A 21,545-nucleotide genomic window follows, 5' to 3' on the forward strand; every position below is an offset into this window, starting at 1 on the left:
GTGTACCTAAAAATACACATCATATAGTATTAAAAAAAAAGAAAAACTTATGAATTTAACTTTTATAACATATAAAATGGGTAATTGATCTTATTAAACCTGTAAAACTTTAATCCCTACTGCTTTTGGTAATCTACTAAAGATATAATAACTTAGTTTTCAGAGTTTTTATAATATTTATTAAAATTGCATGAACATATTTATTTGTGTTGGTAAATGCAGTTACCTTTTTATTTCAGCAAATAATTGCTGTTTTTCAGTTTATATTATATTACAGATATCTTGCATAACTAAAATAAGGTATGTCTGTAGCTCTGAAGTTTTATTATACATATATTTAAAGCATGAAATAAAATAAAAGTAAATATTTTAATGACAAAGCTGTATTGAAAACATCAACATTTTTACTTTTCATTCTTTCTCAGTGCATTGGGTTAAACTAGATGGATTTAAGTAAAAACATAACAGATGAGTAGTGCTATGTCTTATAAACTTATTTCATTGTGGTTCCAAAAAATTAAGAAGTGACACTAACATTTAAGAAACAGAATCACTTGAATATCAGATGGTTTCAAATCTTTACTTTCTACAAAAGTAAAAATCCATCATATAGTCAGCTGATAAATCATAGTAGGTACATCTGATGAAAGATCACAATAGGATTTTTGGTTTTTAGCTCAAGGGAAGTTCAAGGAATTGACTGATGTGGCATTGCAAAACACCCACTATTCCCAACCCGATAAATCTGCTTCATTTGTATTTATTAAATTTTCATATTCTATCATTTCAGCCTATTAGTTACTACTCGAATCAACTGAAAAAATTTTAATTTACTGCCTTATGATTGCAGAGAAATTTAGAAAAGCCATTTTTAGACAGAGATGTTTTGTTATGTACTATATATGTTTTGTTATGTAAGAGTGATCGATAAAAGACTTTTCTGCATAAACTTATATTACATCGGAAAGCATTCTAACATTCTGTGATATAAATCAAATGGAAATAAGAGTTCCAACAAAAAAAAAGCAAAAAGTCTAAAATTCCCAACGGCTAAAGAACTTGCACATGGACTTTAAGAATGGATGATGGTTTATTTCAAATCACCATGGTATTTAGATATCATTGCATACATTGAAATGAGTTACATAAAAGAATTACCGTTTAGAGAATGATACTTCTGATTTAATAGAAATCATCTTTGTGACTATTTAATGTTAAAATTGTAATTAAAAACTTTTTGATATTAACTTGAAAATCTGTGGGGACTACATAGTTGATCAAAATTATTTTGGTGGGTGTATGAATATTTGAAGGTTATAGGTGTTGGAAAACTCATAGCTGACCTCTGGCCATAGGTCTGGTATTTGCATTCGTGTGTCCCCTCTATTAACTGAGCTTGACTCGCTGACAAGTGTGATTTCCTGGTCAGTCCCCTCCGTCCCTAATTGTTTCCTCTTCAGTTCTTTTGATTCTCTGATCTCTAGGATTCCTCTGATAGTCCTTCACCTTTGGAACCAAATAACTCCTCTGGTCTCTGAAAAGCCTTTTAATTCTGTCTTTATCGTTTCAGATAAAAAAGAAGCACTAGAAAAATCTCCATAGGAGCAACACACACTGTTGTCGTTTCCTGTTTCAGTTTTCAATATTTGTTTTGTTTTTGTTTTTTTCCCACAAAGTAGAAAAAAAAGAAGAAAATTGATGTACTCAATGTTCACACCCCGTGGCTTACCTTTAAGAGTCTCAGTCATTTAAAACTCTGTCTTCTCTAATTATAGCCTGGTTGGCCGCACTAAGATATAACTTATATTTTAAATATTTTATCTCTATGTGGATTCAAAAAAAGCATTCATAGGAGTTCCCATCGTGGCTCAGCAGTAAGGAGCCCGACTAGTATCCATGAGGATGCAGGTTCGACCCCCGACTTTGCTCAGTGGGTTAAGGATCCAGCTTTTGCTGTGAGCTGTGGTGTAGGTTGCAGACACAGTTTGGATCTGGCATTGCTGTGGCTGTATTGCAGGCCAGCATCTACAGCTCCAATTCAACCCCTAGCCTGAGAACTTCCATATGCCGTGGGTGCAGCCTTAAAAAGACCAAAAAAAAAAAAGCACTCATAGAGCTATTGCGAATATACTTACATAGTCACAGATTATACACATGGAAAGTTAAAATGTATTCGGAACTCATCTTGACTCAAAACCTACAATCTGCCTAGAACAGACAATGTGTTTTATCTCAGCTGGTAAACTCAATTTGAGCTGCTCCTACTTTAATATTTGTTCACTTGAATAAAATAGGCAGACATTTTCAAGTGTCACTATAGCATAGAGTGCTATTTTCTCTCTAATAGCCATTTTTCTCCTTTTTCCATGGTAACAAACTTTAACTGGACTTATTAATATCCTGGTAAAATATTCTAATTCTCAGTCGTGACATCAGCAAGAATAGCAGAGCAAGGAATATAAAATATCCTCTTCTCCGTAAAATCAATGAGAGCACTATTAAAAATGGTCAAAATAAATTTTTTCTGAACTCTAGAAATTAACCAATGACGTAGAACAATCCAGAGAGCATTGTCAAACAAAACAAAACAAACAAACAAAAAAGAATCTTGGTAAAAACAGTGAGTATTAATGGCATTTAATTTCCCCAGTTGCCACTACACTCTTGCCAGCTCCATGTAGCCTTGAAAGCCAATAGCCTCTTAATTACATTTGAACTAGTAGCCAAAAAGCCAGAAGAGGATGGCTGGGGTTGGACTTCATTCAAAACCCTCTTTCCGGAGTTCCCGTCGTGGCGCAGTGGTTAACGAATCCGACTAGGAACCATAGGGTTGCGGGTTCGGTCCCTGCCCTTGCTCAGTAGCTGTGGTGTATGCGGCTCGGATCCCGCGTTGCTGTGGCTCTGGTGTAGGCCGGTGACTACAGCTCTGATTGGACCCCTAGCCTGGGAATCTCCATAGGCCGCAGGAGCGGCCCAAGAAATAGCAAAAAGACAAAAAACAAAAAAACAAAAAACCCTCTTTCCAAATAATTGTTATTATTTTACCCATCTGGTAGTTTCCCGGAAAATCCCACTCACAAGGCTTGACTTTTCTGACCTGATTCAGAGTTCACGCCCAGTGTGTAGAGCCTCTTGAATGGTGAATTTGTTGCAAAGACATCAGTGACAGCTGTTCAACCTGGCAGCTGCCTGGGGCAGCAGTAACAGAGCAAAGCGCAAGCTGACCAACACACTTAGACGGAAAAGCTGGTGAGCGAGATGTCCTGGGATGGTTTGAAAAGCTCTGACATATTCCTGGGAATCCAGACGGCCACACCCACATGTAGGGGTGTGCGCACTCCCCAGCCATGTGCAGGCCAAAGGAAGACCTGAGAGTTCCCTAAAGTCTTGCTTCTGGCTGACCTCAAGTCTCCACACAAGTAGAAATTAAAAGACAAGGCAGATTTTAAACACACATACAAGACCCTCGGCAGAGGTGAGGAGACTTCCAGTCACAGCCATTTAAGAAAATCTCTATCGAATCATTAGCTGACCAATAACCTAAGGAAGCAGAGATTTCAGTGGCTACAAAATGACAAAGAAAATCAGCTTTAAAGAATTAATCCAGGAGAGTCACTAAACAAACAACAGTAAAAAGAGTAATAGTAATAACCACAACAATGAACAATGAACAGCAATAACAACAAACCTGGGAAAAGAATAGAAATCCGATCTCCAGGGAGCTCCCGTTGTGGCTCAGCAGAAGACTAGTAGCCAGGAGGACGCAGGTTTGATCACTGGCCTTGCTCAGTGGGTTAACAATCTGGTATTGCTGTGTGATGTCAGTCAAACACGTGGCCCAGCTCTGGCGTTGCAGTGGATGTGGCTTAAGCCAGCGGTTACAGCTCCAATTCGACCCCTATCCTGGGAAACTCCATATGCTGCAGCGTGGCCCTAAAAAGATTAAAAGAAAAAAGAAAGAAGAAGAAGAGAGGAAGGAAGAAAGCTGATTTCCAGAGCTGCCAAATTTAGTATCAAAATGTCCAGTTTTCAACAAAAACTTATGAGACATACAAAGAAATAAGAAAACATGGCACATGAACCAGAAAAAAAAAATTAATCAATAGAAACTGTCCTTGAGGAAGGCCAGATATAGTGGGCAAAGCAATGTGGATAAATTGAGTAAGTTTATAATAATAGGATCAGCAAATACAGCTGAAACAAAATAAAACTGCCTTTCTTCGTGGACTGGGAGTTTGTGGTTAGTAGATGCAAACTATTCCATTTAGAATGGATAAGCAATGAGGTCCTGTTCTATAGCAGAGGGAACTATATCCAATCTCTTATGATAGAACATGATGGAAGATAATTTGAGAAAAAGAATGTGTGTATATGCATGACTGGGTCACTTTGCTGTCCAGCAGAAATTGACATAACTATACTTTTAAAAAAAAAGAAGCACAGAGTTAGGAATATTAAATAAGATAATGATTATAAGACCAGCACCTGGTACACTGTGAACAATTCAGTAAATGTTCTCTTATTATTACTGTTGTAAATGAGTAAATGTTTGCTGATTGTCAAGGATAAACACAGAAGAAAAGACTTAAAATATGTTTCATCTCTAACAATTATTACATAACTTTAAAAATATCCCAAACATATTTTTTCTGGCTCTAGTTGCCAGATCTGTTATATTTTTTTTCGGACTCCAGGTGTCCATGTGTCTTAAACAAAGACATGTCTCAGTAGGCATTCTTGTAAAATAGAAGGCTCTCACTAAGAATTACAAAAATGTAATAGCCTACACCTTTTTACAGCTGGGCACAATTTCCTGAGGCTATACAGTGTGTACTGCACACTGACATTCTTAAAATTATGTCACTAAAATATTAACTGCCTCAGGCAAGGGAACAAATGGAAATTTATAATGCATCTAAGGAATACAGTGAATTGGAGACTTTCAGAGCAAAAATGATGAGTATGAATGTTGTGGACCAACTTGGCAAATATTTCCAGATCTAATCCAGAGAACAACTTAGACACCTATGGGAATGCATAGCAGAACATGGTTGGATGGGCTGATCAATGCTTTTATAATTTTTATAATGTTGATATAGGCCAGAACTGTGATTTTTCAAACTCTTTTTTTTTTTCTTTAGCGGCATAATCTTCCTAAAATTTTTTATGTTAAAAATATACAAAGAGCTCCACTCTGTAACAGGTAAATGTGTAAGACTTCTACGGGTTCTTTTTGGTTATATGCCTGCTTTCCAAGAACTCATTCTCCCTGTATCTCCCAAAGTAAATCAGATTACTTTCCTTTTCTACTTAAAACTGCCCAAAACGTTTGTTATCCACAGAAAAGAGAAAGTCGACCATCTTACTCAGTCTTCCTGAGCTCTGTGAGATCTGGTCCCTGCCCCCCTTTCTAATTTCATCTCATCCCATCTACCCACTATCTGCAAGCTCTGGGCACCTTCTCTTCTCTTCTCTATCATTCCCAGCTCCAAAGTTTGTTAAGGATTTTGCACTGGATCTTTTCTCTGCCTGAAACGCTCTTCTACGTAATTTGTGCTCGGCTGAGTTATTCTCGTAAGTGCATTCTTTATTTAAATGTTACCTCCTCAGAGAAGCCTTTCTTAACCACCAAAATAATATAATTCACCCAGTCATATTCAATCACAGTAACTTATTTCACCTCTCCACATGGTACTTACCATGGGCATCTTCTCCTTTTTTAATGTGTTTTTAGTATGTCTTCCTCCACTAGAATGCGTATTCTATGAAAATAGGACAAGTGTGCCTTTTTTTTCTCCTGGTCTAGCAACAGTATCTTGTGCACTGCCTGGTGTGGTGGGTACTGATGGAAGGGAGGAAGGAAGCAAAGAAGGAAGAGAGGGATGGAGGGAGGAAGGGAAAGGGGGGGAAGGAGGGCAGGAAGGGAGAAAGGACTGGTGGAAGGATGAATGGGACACTTTATCCTTTGCACACTTGCCCTCCTGCTTTTATTTTCCTACCTCTAAATTCTGCAGGACAGATTCTTTCAACCACTCTGAAGAACTTGATAAAAACACACCTTCAAATTCAAATTCAAAACCTAGAAAACACGCCTCCTAGGCCTCTAGGTAGAGAAATACTAAGTTTACACACTGAGAGGAATCCGTACCCATATGAAGGCACAGTGTCCTGCAGCCAAGTCCGCCCATTCCTTGCCCTCAATATGAAAACGTTTTCTGTTATGTAAACACAAGTTTTCAACCATATCCATAGACAAAGACTGGGATCGCTGTCAGTAGTCTCGTCTTCACACATTACGGATAATGAGAAATTGATCTGCTCTCAGCAGCTCAGTTTTGTTCCTTTAGCTTTACTGAGATAGCAGGATGTAGAAGGAAACCAGATGGCTGTGACTAGGAGAAGGGATGGCTCTGGAAAACAGAGTCAATGCAAATTGTGTGAATAATACTGAGTATTTGCAGATGATTATTTTACTCCTATCGGCAGCAATTACATAAATGTTCAAGATATGCATGATGGCTTCACTATTACCATATTTTTTTAAATTATCCTAAACACATAATAGAACTTTCTTCAGAAAAGAGCACAAGGTGTTCTACTGATTATGATATATGCATACTTTTCAACATTCCTGTAATGTAGAGGTGGAACTAGAATCATGCAGACATGCATTTTTAGCTTCTCTTGGCCTCCTTTTCAGCCCTATGACCTTGGGTGACTTATTGTCGCTTTTGCTTTATTTTGTTTACCCATAAAATTAAGAGATCGATATCCCTGCTTTATGGCTGCTGTAAGCTGTAAGTAAACTCAAATAAATATCTAGCTAAGACTAGGCGTAGAGCAGAAGCTCAGAAAATACTGCAGAACTCTTGGTGTTTAGATGAAGAAGTAGAGACACAGAGTGTTGAAGTCCCAATGTAATAATAAATTTAAATTTCTTGATTTCTTATTCCAGACCACAGCTCTTCCATTTAACTGTTATTGACTTCCTTACAACAGTTTAGTTCCCATCCAACCTCCTTCCTTAAGAAACCTAACCCCAGGAGTTCCCTCATGGTGAAGCAGGTTAAGGATCTGGCATTGTCCCCAAAGTGCCTCTGGTGGCTGCTGCACAGTGGGCTCAATCCCTGGCCCGGGAACTTCCATGTGCCTCAGGCATAGCCAAACAAAACAAAACAAAACAAAATAAGCTCTAAGCTATTTTGGAATATACTGGACCTTGAAAACTGTAATTCCTTCTGTTCAATTAATTATGATGTTTTTCTGAGTATTCCTTCTATCAAAAGAAAATCTCTCCACATGCATCTTTGATTCCATAATCTTCTGCCAGCTCAGAAGCCACTAAGAGCTACACATTTTTGGTCTTGCTTCTTTAAATTCTTTCTCTTTACTCGATCCCTTCCATCATCCTTCAAATATGCTATCATGACTTCCCTTCCTTGAACAAAATTCAGGAACCCAAATACCTTTCTTTCATGTTCATTATCTTTTTACTCCTCTTCCTGGGAGAACTTGCTGAGTTGCTTACACTGTTACTGTTTTTTCTTCCCTTTTCCTGCATCTCACTTGCTCTTCAGTCTGAGTCCTGATTCCACCGCCTCCCATTCCACTTGAACATCTCTTGTTAGCTTCACCAATGATCTTCACGCTGCCATTCAGTGAACCATTCAGTTCACTGACATTCAGTTCTAGCCTTTGCAACATTTGACATATGTATCCATATTTTCCTGCCTTTCCTTGACTTCCGTGGCTCTAGTCATTCTCCCACCACCTCTCTGAAGATCTCTGTTCAGTCCTTTACCATATTTTAAAAATGATCCTAAATGCATAATGGAACTTTCTTCGGAAAAAGAATACAGGGCATTCTACTGGTTATGATATATTTATATTTTTCAATATTCCTGTAACTTAGAAGTGTTACTAGAATCATTCATATTTTTTAGTTCTGTTTGGCCTCCTTTTTAGCCCTATGACTAAACAGTATCTTAAGGCAGTACCTTCAGGCAGCTCCTCTCTGATTGTGAAAGGTTGCATTGCTTCATTCTAAGTCCTCTTCTCCCTGTTTTCACTCTTGTCCTAATAGAACTTACCTACCTCTTTGACTGTAACACTACCCATATTGACTTCTAAGTTTAGATCTCCAACCCTTTTCCCTTTTCTGAGCTCTAAGGCCATGCAATTACTTGCCCACAGTATACCTTTACTTAAATGTCTTACAGGTACCTCACACCTAACATACTCAGAAGTAGACTTAGTTTTCTTCTCCAAATCTAATTCCTCTATAGTCCTTTATTTGTAAATTGCCCCACTATCTCTGCTCATTAGTGATTCTTATTCTTCCACAAATCCAACTATTACGCTAAAAGCATGGGACTTGGCAAACAAATGAATTCTATTCTTTTTCCCCCAGTACCTGATCAAACCTAGTATTTCTTCCAAGCCTGTTGGTTGACATCTTAGGTGGATCACATGACTACTCATGCTACTTTCAGTTCATAAAACTCCAATTATTTAATCTCATAAGAGTCTCATTTTTGTGCCTATATCCCAAGTCTAATGGGATAGTATGACTAGATATTTTATCAAAATTAAACTCTCCCTTCCTTCTCAGATCTTATTTTAGTTGGAAATCTGCATTGGGAAGAGGCATATGGTAAGCTTTTCTCTATTCCTTTTATATGCAGCTCCTCTCCCCTCTTTCCCATGCTGACTTCTGGGTCCTCTGAGTTTGGAGGTTAAAATGGTCTAAAGGTGAGGGGCAGAAAAGATCTTATTTGGCTGGTAGTCTCACCATATGCCTTTAATATTTTCTGAAATTTCAGGTATACAAAAAGCAGTGCTCTTCTTAAAATCCTCAGATAAGAGACTGTTTTGTGTGAGCATATTATAAGAAATTCAAAAATTTTGCAATGTACATAGAAAAAAATTCTAAATATTACTACCCAGAATTAGCCATTGCTATCATTCCAGAAAATTTTATATGCATGTACGTAAAGGACAGAAAGCAAAGTAGATATTCATGTTTACTTTTTCAACATCCCTTATTCTTTCATTCCATTCTAAGAGCAGCCTGTGTTCAGACAGCCACTCATCCTTTATCTAAATAATATCTTTGTATTATTATTATTATTATTACTATTATTATTATTGTCTTTCGAGGGCCTCACCCACGGCATTTGGAGGTTCCAGGCTAGAGGTCAAATAAGAGCTGTAGCCGCCAGCCTACACCAGAGCTACAGCAACGCAGGATCCAAGCTGCATCTGTGACCTACACCACAGCTCACGGCCACAACAGATCCTTAACCCACTGAGCGAAGCCAGGGATGGAACCTGTGTCCTCATGGATGCTAGTTGGGTTTGTTAACTGCTGAGCCACGACAGGAACTCCTCTTTGTATTATTATTGAGGCAGGAAGTAGATGGGCTCCAGGATAGACATTTACAACTTACTTCTTGTTTATACTTCCTGAGGCAGGAGATAGGTGGGCTCCAGGATTAGCATTTACAACAAGCCACCCATCTTTACATCAAAATAGAAATAACAACAGGCACAAAGCAAATAACTGGTATTTGTCTTCTGTGAACTTGTTTAACAATGGTCAAGACAGGGTCAAAAGAGGGGCTAAGCCCTGCTTGGGCAAGAGATCAAGAGGTCACATACTTCCCATCCTCAGGATCAGGGAGACCACAACTATACATGCATAGAGAGACCTCCCCCACCCCCAGGTCAGAAAGGTAGGGAGCACCAGGCCATAAGTCTACATCACCTTCCCACCATGCTTTGCTTTGGAATCCATCTTGGCCAAAAGTTGGTCACACAGATCTGGGAGGGCCCTGGATCTGGTCAGGTGGAAAAGAATAAAACAAGATAATTGGTCAAAGGAAGACAAAAACCATACTTTGCCTGTACTTTTGCTGAATGTGTGTATACATACATATGTATTCTGTGTGCGTGTGTATGTGTGTGTGTGTATATAAATATATATAAATATATAAAAAACTTTGTTTTATATCTGACATATCCATCCCTTGTTCTCAGTATCCTGAATTTATCTTCAGATTCCCAGACTTCCATTTTGGATGAAGAGAGGTCTAAATCTATAGCCACTATGGGACTATATAAATAAGAGCACTCAAAATGCCATCTCCCAATCCACTTTATGAAAAAGAATTCAATTATTCTCAACAAAATATTATCAAGCTGAATCAAGCAAAATATAAAATGAATGCTACCTCATAATCAAGTAGAGGTTTTCCCAGGAATGAGAGAGAGATTCGACATTAGAAAAGTAATCAATATAATTCACCACATTAAATAGAATGGAAGCAAAAAATCATGATTGTCTCAATGGAGGCAGAAAAAGCAACACTTATTCAGGAAAAAAAAAATCTCAACAAATTAGGACTAGAAGGAAACTTTACCAATTGAGTTATTTTCGAACCAGGGATAGAAGGAATATTCTCAAACTGATAAAAATATATTTGCAAAATCTTATAGCTGAGATCAAAATAAATGGCAGAATATTAAACTTTTTCCCCTAAGATTGAGAACAAGATGAGAATGACAACTATCAGCATTTTTACTTACCATGTTATGGAAAGTCCTAGCCAATAAAATAAAAAATAAGAAAAAGCCATAAAAATCATAAAGTAAGAAATAAAACTGTACTGATTCACAAAGAACATAGTGTTTATATAAAAATCCCAAGGAACTTAACAACAACAACAACAAAAGGCCCTACAAGAACCAACAGGTAAATTTAGCGAAGACACAGTAAATGAAGTCAATATATTAAAAAAAAGTTTTATTTTTACCTGCTAGCAACAAACACCTGGAAATTATATTTAAATAACAAAATATAACATCAAAATGAAATATCTAGGAATAAAAGTAACAAAAAGGTGAAAGATCTCTATAAAATATTTCTGAGAGAAACTGTAAAAATACATAAACAAATAAATACACTGTGTTCATGAACTGGAAGATTATTAAGATGCCAACCCTCCTTCCATTCATCTAACAACCACACAATCTCAGTTAAAACCCCAGTGGGATATTTGTTGAAATGTCCAAGCTAATTCAAAAATTTACATCCAAAGCATTTAGAATAGACAGCAATTTTGAAAAATAAAAAATAAATAAAAAAAATAAAAAATAAGTTAGAGCACCTGACTTTTGGAATTATCCTAAAGCTACAGTAATTAAAACGGTGTGGCAGTGGCTTAAGGATAGATGCACAGGATAAAAGAATAGGACCTCCACATACTCTGTCAATTCATCTTCAGCCATGTTTCCATGGTAATACAGTGGGGGAAAGGGTGCTTTTTTTTTTTTTCTTTTCATTCGTTTTCTTTTTTCCTCAAAGGGTGCTAGAACAATTTGATACCTCAAAGGAAAAACATTTAACTTTGACCCTGGCCTTAAACTACTCACAAAAATTGCTTTGAGACTGATTATGGGCCTACATGTAAAAGCTAAAATTATTAGGCTTCAAAGGAAATATAAAAGAACATCTTCGTGACTTTGGATTAGGCAATGATTTCTTATACCAGGTCAAAAAGTTCTGGAGTTCCCATTGTGGCACAGCAGAAAGGAATCCAACTAGGAACCATGAGGTTGCGGGCTCGATCCCTGGCCTTGCTCAGTGGGTTAGCAATCTGGAGTTGCTGTGAGCTATGGTGTAGGTCAGAGACCCGGCTTGGATCTGTTGTTGCTATGGCATTGGCTGGCAGCAACAGCTCCGATTCAACCCTTAGCCTGAGAATCTCCATATGCCGCAGGAGCAACCCTTTAAAAAAAAGAAAAAGAAAAAGAAAAAAAAGTCCTAACAATAAGGAAAAAAAAAATGGACTTTCATAACCCAACAAAGTAACAGGCAAAAGATTTGAAAAGATGGAGTTCCTGTTATGGCTCAGTGGTTAACGAACGTAAGATTCATGAGGTTGCAGGTTCAATTCCTGGCCTCTCTCAGTGGGTTGGGGATCCAGCGTTGCCAGGAGCTGTGGTGTAGGTCACAGACGCAGCTTGGATCCTGTGTTGCTGTGGCTGTGGTGTAGGCCGGCAGCTGTAGCTCCAATTCGACCCCTAGCCTGGGAACCTCCATATGCCTTGGGTGTGACCCTAAAAAGACAAAAAAGACACACACACACACACACACACACACAAAAGATTTCAAAAGACATTTCACTAATGTGGATATGTAGTTGCAAAATAAGCGCATGAAAATATGCTCAACATCATTAGGCATCCTGAAAATACAAGTTAAAACCACTGTAAGTTACTACTACGCAACCACCAGAATGGCTAATTTTTTTTTTTTTTGGTCTTTTTAGGGCCGCACCCACGGCACATGGAGGTTCCCAGGCTAGGGGTCTAATTGGAGCTGTAGCTGCCAGCCTACACCACAGCCACAACCACGCCAGATCCAAGTTGCATCTGCAACCTACACCACAGCTCACGGCAATGCCGGATCCATAACTCACTGAGCAAGGCCAGGGATCAAATCCACAACCTCATGGTTCCTAGTAGGATTCCTTTCTGCTGTGCCATGTCGGGAACTCCCAGAATGGCTAATTTTTTTTAAGACAATGCCAAGTATGCATGAGAAGAAGGAACAGTTGGATCTTATGTTGCTGATGGAATTGTAAATGGTGATACCTCTTTGGAAACCTCTTAGGCAATTCATTTTAAAGCTAACTATACAACTACCCAGAAATTCCACAATATATATAACCAAGGTGACTTGTAAAAAATGTTCACGGCAGCCTTATTTATAACAGTCAAAAATCTGGAAGCAACCGGTATGAAGGAAAGAATATATAAACAAATTATATATATCCAAATAGTGGAATACTACTCAGCAATATGCTGATAACATATTGAATTAATCATTATACTGAACAAAAGAAACCAGACACAAAGATAATATACTATATTATTCCAATTATATAAATTTTACAAGAGCAAAGGCTAAGCTACAATGATGATCACAAAATGGTAATGGTTACCCCTGGATGAGAAGAAATGACTGGAAAAGAACTGAAGGGAAGTTTCCCGAGAGATGGAAATTTTCTCTGTCTTTATGAGGTGATGGCTTCATGAATGCAAACATTTACCAAAACTAATTGAATTGTATACTTAAAAGTCTTAACCTATGGAGTTCCCGTCATGGCACAGTGGTTAATGAATCTGACTAGGAACCATAAGGCTGCAGGTTCAATCCCTCACCTTGCTCAGTGGGTTAAAGATCCGGCATTGCAGTGAGCTGTGGTGGAGGTTGCAGACGTGGCTCAGATCCTGTGTTGCTGTGGCTCTGGCATAGGCTGGTGGCTATGGCTCCAATTCAGCCCCTAGCCTGGGAACCTCCAAATGCCACGGGAGCAGCCCTAGAAAAGGCAAAAAGACAAAAGATGAAAAAAAAAAAGAAAACTTAACCTAATGGGGTTATTGGAGAATAATATCAACTGTAGCAAAAACCACACTACTTTGATATGTAATTACCAGTACCTTTATAATGGCCAGGAAATGACAGGAGATCCAAAAAAATATTGAAAAAGTAAATATGGCACTTAATAAAAGCGGGAAACAACCTGTTAAAAGCTTATGAACAAGTCAAGAATTACAATCTCATTCTTCTGAAAATTTTGAGTCATTTTAGGATTCAGACATGGAGAGAAACTTTATCAAAATTTCGAGAAGGAAAATTCAGAATTGTGATAACATTCATATTAAAATTTTTCAGGGCAAATGAACTACTAAGAAATTAAGTTTTGAAATGTTTGGGAAAGATTGAAATTTAAAAGAGAAAATAAGAAAGCGTTAGAAGGCAAAGCAATTAATAAGTGTGTAGCCAACGAATTTCAATAATTTTGGCTCGAGTTCCTAATCTCAGACTGCTAGACCATGCTACCATAGCTCCTAGAATATAAAATCAATTAGAATTCATTTTGTGTCATATATATTCAGTCTAAATGATACTATTAAGCCAAATGTTCAAATCTGTTTACTTTGCTACAAATAAATAAATGAAATGCCCTCAGAAAATCTCTAAATCTTTGAATCTATCACCCATTAGCTGCCAAGCAGCTGGTCAAGAAATGCTTAATAGTCCAAAAAATTTGAATTTTAGAAGCTATTCTCAGTTAACAGCCTTGCCTCAGGAATTCAACATGTCTGGAGATTATCCCAACAATGAAACAGATGAACTATTTCTTTTTTCTCCTGCTTAGCTACCGGCACAATCTAAAATTGTAAAAATGATCACCACCCAGTTCTTAACAGATTATGATGCTGAAAATCACAACAAAACAAAACAACAACTGCATTCCTTCCAACTCTTCAGATTTGTGTAACATCTGGGTAAATTCTCCAACATTTGTGTAAAATCCTCCCAAATAAAAGCTTAAACCATTATCATGAGCCAAATGGCATTGTATTAGGGCAATAAGCAGTCTTACACGTGAATTTAGCAATTCCTTTACAAGAAAAAATACATATACTCTTAAGTAGGTTTCTTTTTTTCTCTTCATTTTATGGCTGCATATGGAAGTTCCCGGGTTGAACTGGAGCCGCATCTGCAAACTCCACTGCAGCTTATGGCAATGGCAGATCCTTAACCCACTGAGCAAGGCCAGGGATCAAACCTGTATCCTCACAAAGACAACACCGGGTCCTTAACCTCCTGAGCCATAATAGGGACTCCTTAAGCAGGTTTCTGCATGATTAAGTCAAATTCTCCTATTTTATTCTCTTTAGAGTCTTATGTTAATCTCTGCATTGTTACTGATATGCTTAGAACATTTACATTCAATGTAATTATCAACATGGTAAGATGCGTAAATCTACCATTTTATTAGTTGCTATGGGGATGGTCTCTAATTGTGATGCACCTGAGTTGCTTTTCTTAAGTCACATAATTTATATGAGTGGTCATAAGCCCGAATGACTGCAGGGTACAGCAGAAATCACGACAGTGTGATTAGGACAACAGATACTGACTCACTCGGGTCTCCCTCGGGTGCTCACCTAGCTGCACTGTACAGACCAAACAGCAAACTCCACAAGGCCATTTGCCACCAACTCATAGCCCCTCCTATACACCCACCACCATAAAAGAAAGATTAATATCAGTGAGTAATTCCTCATCGCTGAGTATACAAGCCTAGAAAAATCAGTAATGAGATTTCTTGTGCGGGCTGCCTGATTCAGAATAAACATGTCACATAAAATAATGGTGTGGGAACATGTGAGGATAGTCATATAATCTTTTATTTAAATGGCTTCTTTCTTTAATAACATTTGATAAGAATCTTTAATTAGCCTTTTCTAACCTCTGCTTTCACCCGTAGCAGCAAATTGAATGAGTAGTCTATCCTTTGAATAGATAAGCTTTAAAACAAGAACAAAGCAAGAATCAAAGTGTATAATCTACTGCATTAAGAATATTTATGACTTTAGTTAATGGAATGTAAAAACATTACTACAATTAGGAAGCGTTACCAATTTATAACTTTTTTTAAATAACATGAATTCCTTCAACCAATACTGACTGAGTACATGTGATGGGCCAGATACTATTCTAGATGCTGGGACATAAGAATTAAGAAGCTCACTAAATAAATTTATCATTTAATTATTTCTATTTTATATATTAACTACTAAAAATAAACTTCATATAGGATCAAATTGGGGAAATTTTGTAAAGAAACCTCCATAACCAGGCTTTGTCACTAGTCTCTCACAAACCATATGCATGACCTTCGGACTGTTCATAAGCTCTTTTGTCCATTTTCTCATTTTTAAAAGAGATAATAGAATCCATCTTGAATGCTTTGCATGTTTCGGTTTGTTTGCTTTTGTTGCTGGTGGTGGGGTTTTTTGGCTTTTTAGGGCTGCACCGGCAGCATATGGAAGTTCCTGGGCTAGGGGTTGAATTGGAGTTGCAACTGCCGTCCTACACCACAGCCACAGCAATAATGGATCTGAGCTGCATCTGCCACCTCCACCGCAGCTCGGCAACATTGGATCCTTATTCCCCTAAGCAAGGCCAGGGATCAAACCCAAATTCTTGCGGATACTAGTTGGGTTTGTAGCCCATTGAGCCACAACGGGAACTCCTGTTTGTTTCTTTTCAGACATTAAATAAGACAGTGCATATAAAATACTTCAAAAAGAATAAAATGATGTATGAATATAAGAGAATATTATCAGTGACAGTTTCTTGCTTTGATTAGGCATGACAGAGAGTTATAAATATTTTTTAAATATATCTAAGGCCAACAATGTCAAATTGAAAATAATATTACTGTTTTAATAGCAAGCAGGTTATATTCACAATATGACAAGCTATCATACAATTCTTTTTAACTTGAGCTATATCTTCAGAGGTATGAATTTAATTGATCTGATATGGGCTTTAGGAATTAAGGGATTTCAGGGATACTCCAGAAAAAATTTTTTAATGTTTTTAATAAAAATTATATGTATAAGGTGAGCAGAATGATGATGTGATATATATTTATATATATGCATACATAGTGAAAAGATGAGTACGGTCGAGTTAACATACCATCCCCTCATGTAGTTAGCATTTTTTCCTATAATGAAAGAACCTGAAATATGCTCTCCTAGCAAATTTTCAGTATTCAAAACACTAGTGGCTGCAGTAATCATGCTATATACTAGATCTCTAGACTTGTTTACTCTCTATAAATGCAACTTTATACCCTTTGATCAATAGCTTCCTATTTCCCCCACCTGCTCCTTCTTGGTCATCACTGTTCTAGTTTCTACTTCTATATCTTTGACTTCCATATATAAATGAGGTCACGCAATTTTTATTCCTTTTGAGCCAGGCTCATACCACTTGGCCTAATGTCCTCTGGGTTCATCCATATTGTTGCAGATATAGATAGATAGATAGGTAGATAGGTAGATAGATATGATATAAACTTTATATGTATAAATTTATAAATATATGGTATATATACCTATGTGGCTTTATATATTTATACTATAAATATACAGTTGTAGACAGTTATTATATAGTTATATATAACTAATATAATATATATAGTTATTATATATATAGTTGTTATATATATGTATATCACAATTTATATATCCATTCTTATGTATTGCAATTTCTTTATACATTCAAACATATAGGTTGTTTCCATATCTTGGTGATTGTGAACAATGCAGTCAAGATGTTAAAATACTCCAGGCTGGAGAAAGAGGGAGAAAATGATAGAATTAAACATGGAAGATTTTTCGGAAAAATGGACCTATTCCTTGATCCCTAGGACAATGGCCCCTACTTAGTTTTTGCTTTCAGATGAGCAAGAGAGGAGGTATCTAGTTCTTGCTTCTAGTGGAACCCAGGAAAAAAAAAATCAATGTTCAATATATTCTGGGGAGAGAAGTACATAATAATTAGTCAAAGGTGATTGAGCCTTGTTGAGCTTGCTACAGCCACAGAGTAATCCAGAAAGTATTTCTTTATATTCCCTAGGAAGGATTGGTGACCTGAAGATGCCTCGCCATCACTAAAGGACAACATTGCAGATATCTCAGATGATGTTAGTAAATATAAATTTCAGTGGGCATTTGGCCAGATGATGACAAAGGACCAGCTACCATAGTCTCCTGAAAGCCTACATTATATACAACCACATGACTAGTCAGGAAACCACGATGGACTAAGAAATCCTAATTTGTCTAAGAAAGACTTTGACAAAGAAAACACAGGTTAACCTTTTGCACCAGGCAGAAACTGGCTTGAAACAGAGAGTGAGCAAGACAGAAAACACGAATTATATTTTGAGTACATCTGAGTTTGGGTTATGAGCAGTTAGTATCCATTAATAATTAGTATCCATCAGGTTACAATTTGTTTCCTATAATAGAAAGTGTTTATAGTAGAAGATCCTAAATTTTATCCCAGTGTAAATCTTCCAGGATTATAAAACTTGCCTATCATGTGATTTTAGTCATAATCATAAATACAGTCAAATTAGGATGAAAATGTTAGAGTGACAAAAACATTTGACATCTAAATCTGGCGTGTTTTCTATTTTATTTAAACCCAGCCACAGAAATAGCTAGTAAGAATTTTTAAAACAAAGTAAGCAAATCCTTTTAGCCCTCAAGTAAATTTAACTTCCTCCATTTCCTTTATAATGAAGAGAAGTTCATATGCTTTTGCAAACAGAGTATTCGTGGGATTCATTGACATTTAATGAATTTTAATATGGTCACACCATGTACTTCTACAAGCATTTCTGGCTCTACATGATAACTGGATCCCTTCCAAAACACATTAGGCCACTTATGCTGTTTGTTTTCTTAAAATGTTGTATTTGCCAATAATCTCCTAGATTCAGAATTTGCTTCTGTTTATGGTCATTAAGTATATTCTGGCACTTTAACTGTTCACTAAGTAGGAAAGTCCTTCTTTTGTTATAATAATTGCTGCACAGTCCCAAAAAAAACCCCCAGAAATTATACTATGACTCTAAGGAGGCACACTTATGAGGAGGAGAGGGAATTCTAAACACTTAGGAAGAGGTACTTTTCAATGTCTTTCAGGACACAATGTTTTCCCAGTGTCCTTTTGATGTATTAATATATTTTCTGAAAAGACAGTTGAATGTAAGTACCAAGGTCACTCTGCCTGGGGTTGAGTCCTGTCTTCACTACTTTTTATACATACAGTAAAAATGCTGATCAAAATATATTTTTTTCTTTTCAGGATTTTGCCACATGTTTTCATAGATGAGCAGGAACAAAACTCAAAATATCAAAATGCAGATTTTTTTAAAAGCCTATGATATATATTCTTAGAATAGAGACTGTACTTATGTATTCTAATCTCTTCATTGTTGTTTGGATAGTAGACATCAAGTAGACACAATCAGCTCTTTTCTCTTTATTGCTTCCTCAAAGGTGTTAGCCATACCAACTAATCTGATAATTTCAGCTATTAATCCCATAACTGTTGATCCCCAAATCTATGAGTCAGCATTTGCCTCCATCCCTCTATATACATGGCAGGACCCACATTTTCCAAAGTGAAGAAGACAATGACTCTCATGAGATTGCTGAAGTCTTACTTTCCCACAATCAGCATCATCACTCCCTGTGTGGGGAGACACCTCCATAGACAAGTAATCTGTTACGAAATTATGGCCAAGTTGAAATTGGTTTTCAGCACTCCCACTACAGTTGCTTCCCTATTCCTCTCTTTGATATCTCTCCTTGAGAATCTAACATAATATTCTAAATAGTAGCCACTTCTATTATTTTAGTACCTACCTGTTCCCATTTCGTTTATTCATTACAATGCTTCTTTAAAAGGGCATTAGAGACATCATAAGATGTTTATTCTCCAAATACAGTTACTTAGATTTGTAATAAAATTTAGAGGGCATAGAGTCTTCTCCCTCACTGTACCTTACTCATCCCAGCATACCCAGAGGTATGGAGAGGATTCAAAGTTTGTTATTAAACTGAATAAATGATCGGCAACATAATTCCCTGGTTTAATCCTATCAGAGCACGTAACAAACTGCTGAAATCTGTTCCTGGATTACTCTTCTCACCTAGACTGCAATTTCCTCAATTGCACCAGCTTGATAAATCTCTTACCTGTTGAATTTTAAAATGTGAAAGAAAAAAGTACGAGAAAGCTACAAGAAATAACAGGATTAGGCTGTTAGGCAGAAAATACTAATATTAAAGCCAAACGAAGATTCCAATTTCTTGAGCGTCAATCAAGCTTCTCTGCCCCCAGGTTACCTCGGCAACTGAGGATAGCACCGCCTCCAGCCCCGCCCACCGTCCCGCCTACAGACCTGGTCCTCGCTTGCCTCCGAGGACTCTTACTTCCGCCTCAACCTGCCAGCTGGGACCTGGAGGCCTACCGTCTATGCCTGCGCTTGTGCTGCCTGACTAAAAATACAGCAGAAGGTAACTGCAGTTAGAAAAATAGTCTTACCGTACAATCTGAAGTTTTGTGTCAGAGATATAAATGCAAAAGCAGCAGCTATTTTTTAATTTGTAGGCTCCGCGCAGCGTGAGAAAATGGGCCCGATTTTCAGGCAATGCCTTGGACAACAGCAACCTGGGAGGGCCCCAATTTGCCGAGGGAGACGTGGAGCTGAGGGGAGCGAGACGCCGCGGAGGAAGTGGAGTGCCTGGGCCGAGCTGGCGTGAGGTGTCCGTCCAGACCGACTCCACCATGTAAGTGTTTGCTTTCCAGCTGCCGTAGTCCCCGGTCCCGCTGCCTGACCTTACCTCTCCCGCTCTCTTCCTCAGGTCGAAGGTTTCCTTTAAGATCACGCTGACGTCCGACCCGCGGCTGCCGTACAAAGTGTGAGTAGCTTGGCCTCGGGGGGCCCTTTTGGGCTGGGGGATTCGAGTCTTTCGAACGCCGTCCACCCTAGCAGCCCTCATTCCTTTCCTCTCCCCGGGGGCCTCCGTCACCCCACTCGAGCTGTGGTATCCTATGAGTGTTGGCTTGCCTGGGCGCGGGGGTGTGCGGGTGGGTGTCTTGGGAACGTTGCTGCTGCTTTGTGGTCTTTTCCGACTCATCTGGGGGGCTTTGGAGCGGGAAGATGTGAAGACTGGTCTCTTGGTGATTTGCTGGAGTCCTTAAAGGAGTCTCTATAAGAAAGGCCTTTCACTGCTTTGACTAGCTGTTAAAGGAAATAAGAAGTCATCCCAATCCCAGCCTAGCTTCCGAAAGTACTAGAACGTTTATCACTCTCAGACTCCTGATTCGCCTTGGGTTTGACTCAGTCAACAAATGGACGTCACAAAGTAATGAGCCTCAGACTATGTCTATTCAAGGTGGGTTTTTAGGAGAAAATGTTTAGTAGGAATGAGAAATACGGAAATAGGGCAGTTTATCCAGGCGGAGCCCATTCTTATCCCTTAGTTGAGTGATGGGTTACCACAAATCTGACTGCGTACTCATTGGCACTTCCTAAAATTTCTAGCTAAAAGTAAGGTTACTGCAGGTGGAAGTCGCATGATGTGTGGCAAGGAAAAGCACTTTAATAGAACTTTATGCATAATTTGTAAAATTACTGTCGTGGCCTGTCTAACTCAGCTGTAACAGGTATCCTCTGCCTCAGCTTTGTACCCATACAGCTACCCAGCCAGCCAGCCTTTCACTCCCTGGGTGTTTTATCGAATCCTTTTGTATCTCAGGTATTCATGGTTAAAGCCTCAAACTTTAAGATCCCTGGTTACTGCTCCCCCTCCAAAATGTCATTTTTAAGAACTGTCTTCTTGAAAGAATGAGCACATTCTCTTCTTCCAGCAGATTTACTGTAATATCTCTTTTGCACCACTTTTTAAAAAAATCTATTTACCCAGCTGCCTTTTAACTATATCACTACCTTCTCTCCTGTTCCTTACATCACTTCTTTCCTTCTTATCCATGATCCATATTTAAGTCACTTTGTTGCAAACACCTTCCACTCTGGTGCCCCTGTGTTTCTCTCTAATATATTCTGCTTGCTGAAACACTCAGCTACTCT

The 21,545-nt window shown here is 38.0% G+C and overlaps 1 protein-coding gene and 1 long non-coding RNA gene across 5 annotated transcripts in view; one reads left to right on the forward strand and one right to left on the reverse strand.

Annotated features, from left to right (window-relative positions):
• LOC110255748 overlaps positions 1–19,782 on the reverse strand; it is a 35,263-nt gene extending 15,481 nt beyond the window's left edge. Inside the window, exons 1-2 of the long non-coding RNA XR_002336501.1 lie at positions 19,648–19,782; positions 9,767–9,839 (exon numbers count right to left, since the gene is read on the reverse strand). This is a non-coding gene — a long non-coding RNA (uncharacterized LOC110255748). The remainder of the gene's footprint in view (positions 1–9,766; positions 9,840–19,647) is intronic.
• Positions 1–21,545, forward strand: part of UFM1 (ubiquitin fold modifier 1) — a 262,633-nt gene that overhangs the window by 228,509 nt on the left and 12,579 nt on the right. For 3 of the 4 annotated variants that reach the window (XR_002336499.1, XR_002336497.1, XM_021065265.1), the window contains exons 4-6: positions 19,793–19,968; positions 20,063–20,241; positions 20,317–20,373. Coding sequence is in view for 2 of the 4 variants with exons in the window: in XM_021065265.1 (XP_020920924.1) it covers positions 20,240–20,241; positions 20,317–20,373 (59 nt within the window). In the remaining 2 variants the exon portion in view is untranslated. Of the gene's footprint in view, positions 1–17,007; positions 17,580–19,792; positions 19,969–20,062; positions 20,242–20,316; positions 20,374–21,545 lie in introns of those variants that run through there. The other variant, XM_013980460.2, reaches the window with a different exon arrangement.

Source organism: Sus scrofa, chromosome 11, assembly GCF_000003025.6.
Source record: "Sus scrofa isolate TJ Tabasco breed Duroc chromosome 11, Sscrofa11.1, whole genome shotgun sequence".
Taxonomy (NCBI): domain Eukaryota; kingdom Metazoa; phylum Chordata; class Mammalia; order Artiodactyla; family Suidae; genus Sus; species Sus scrofa.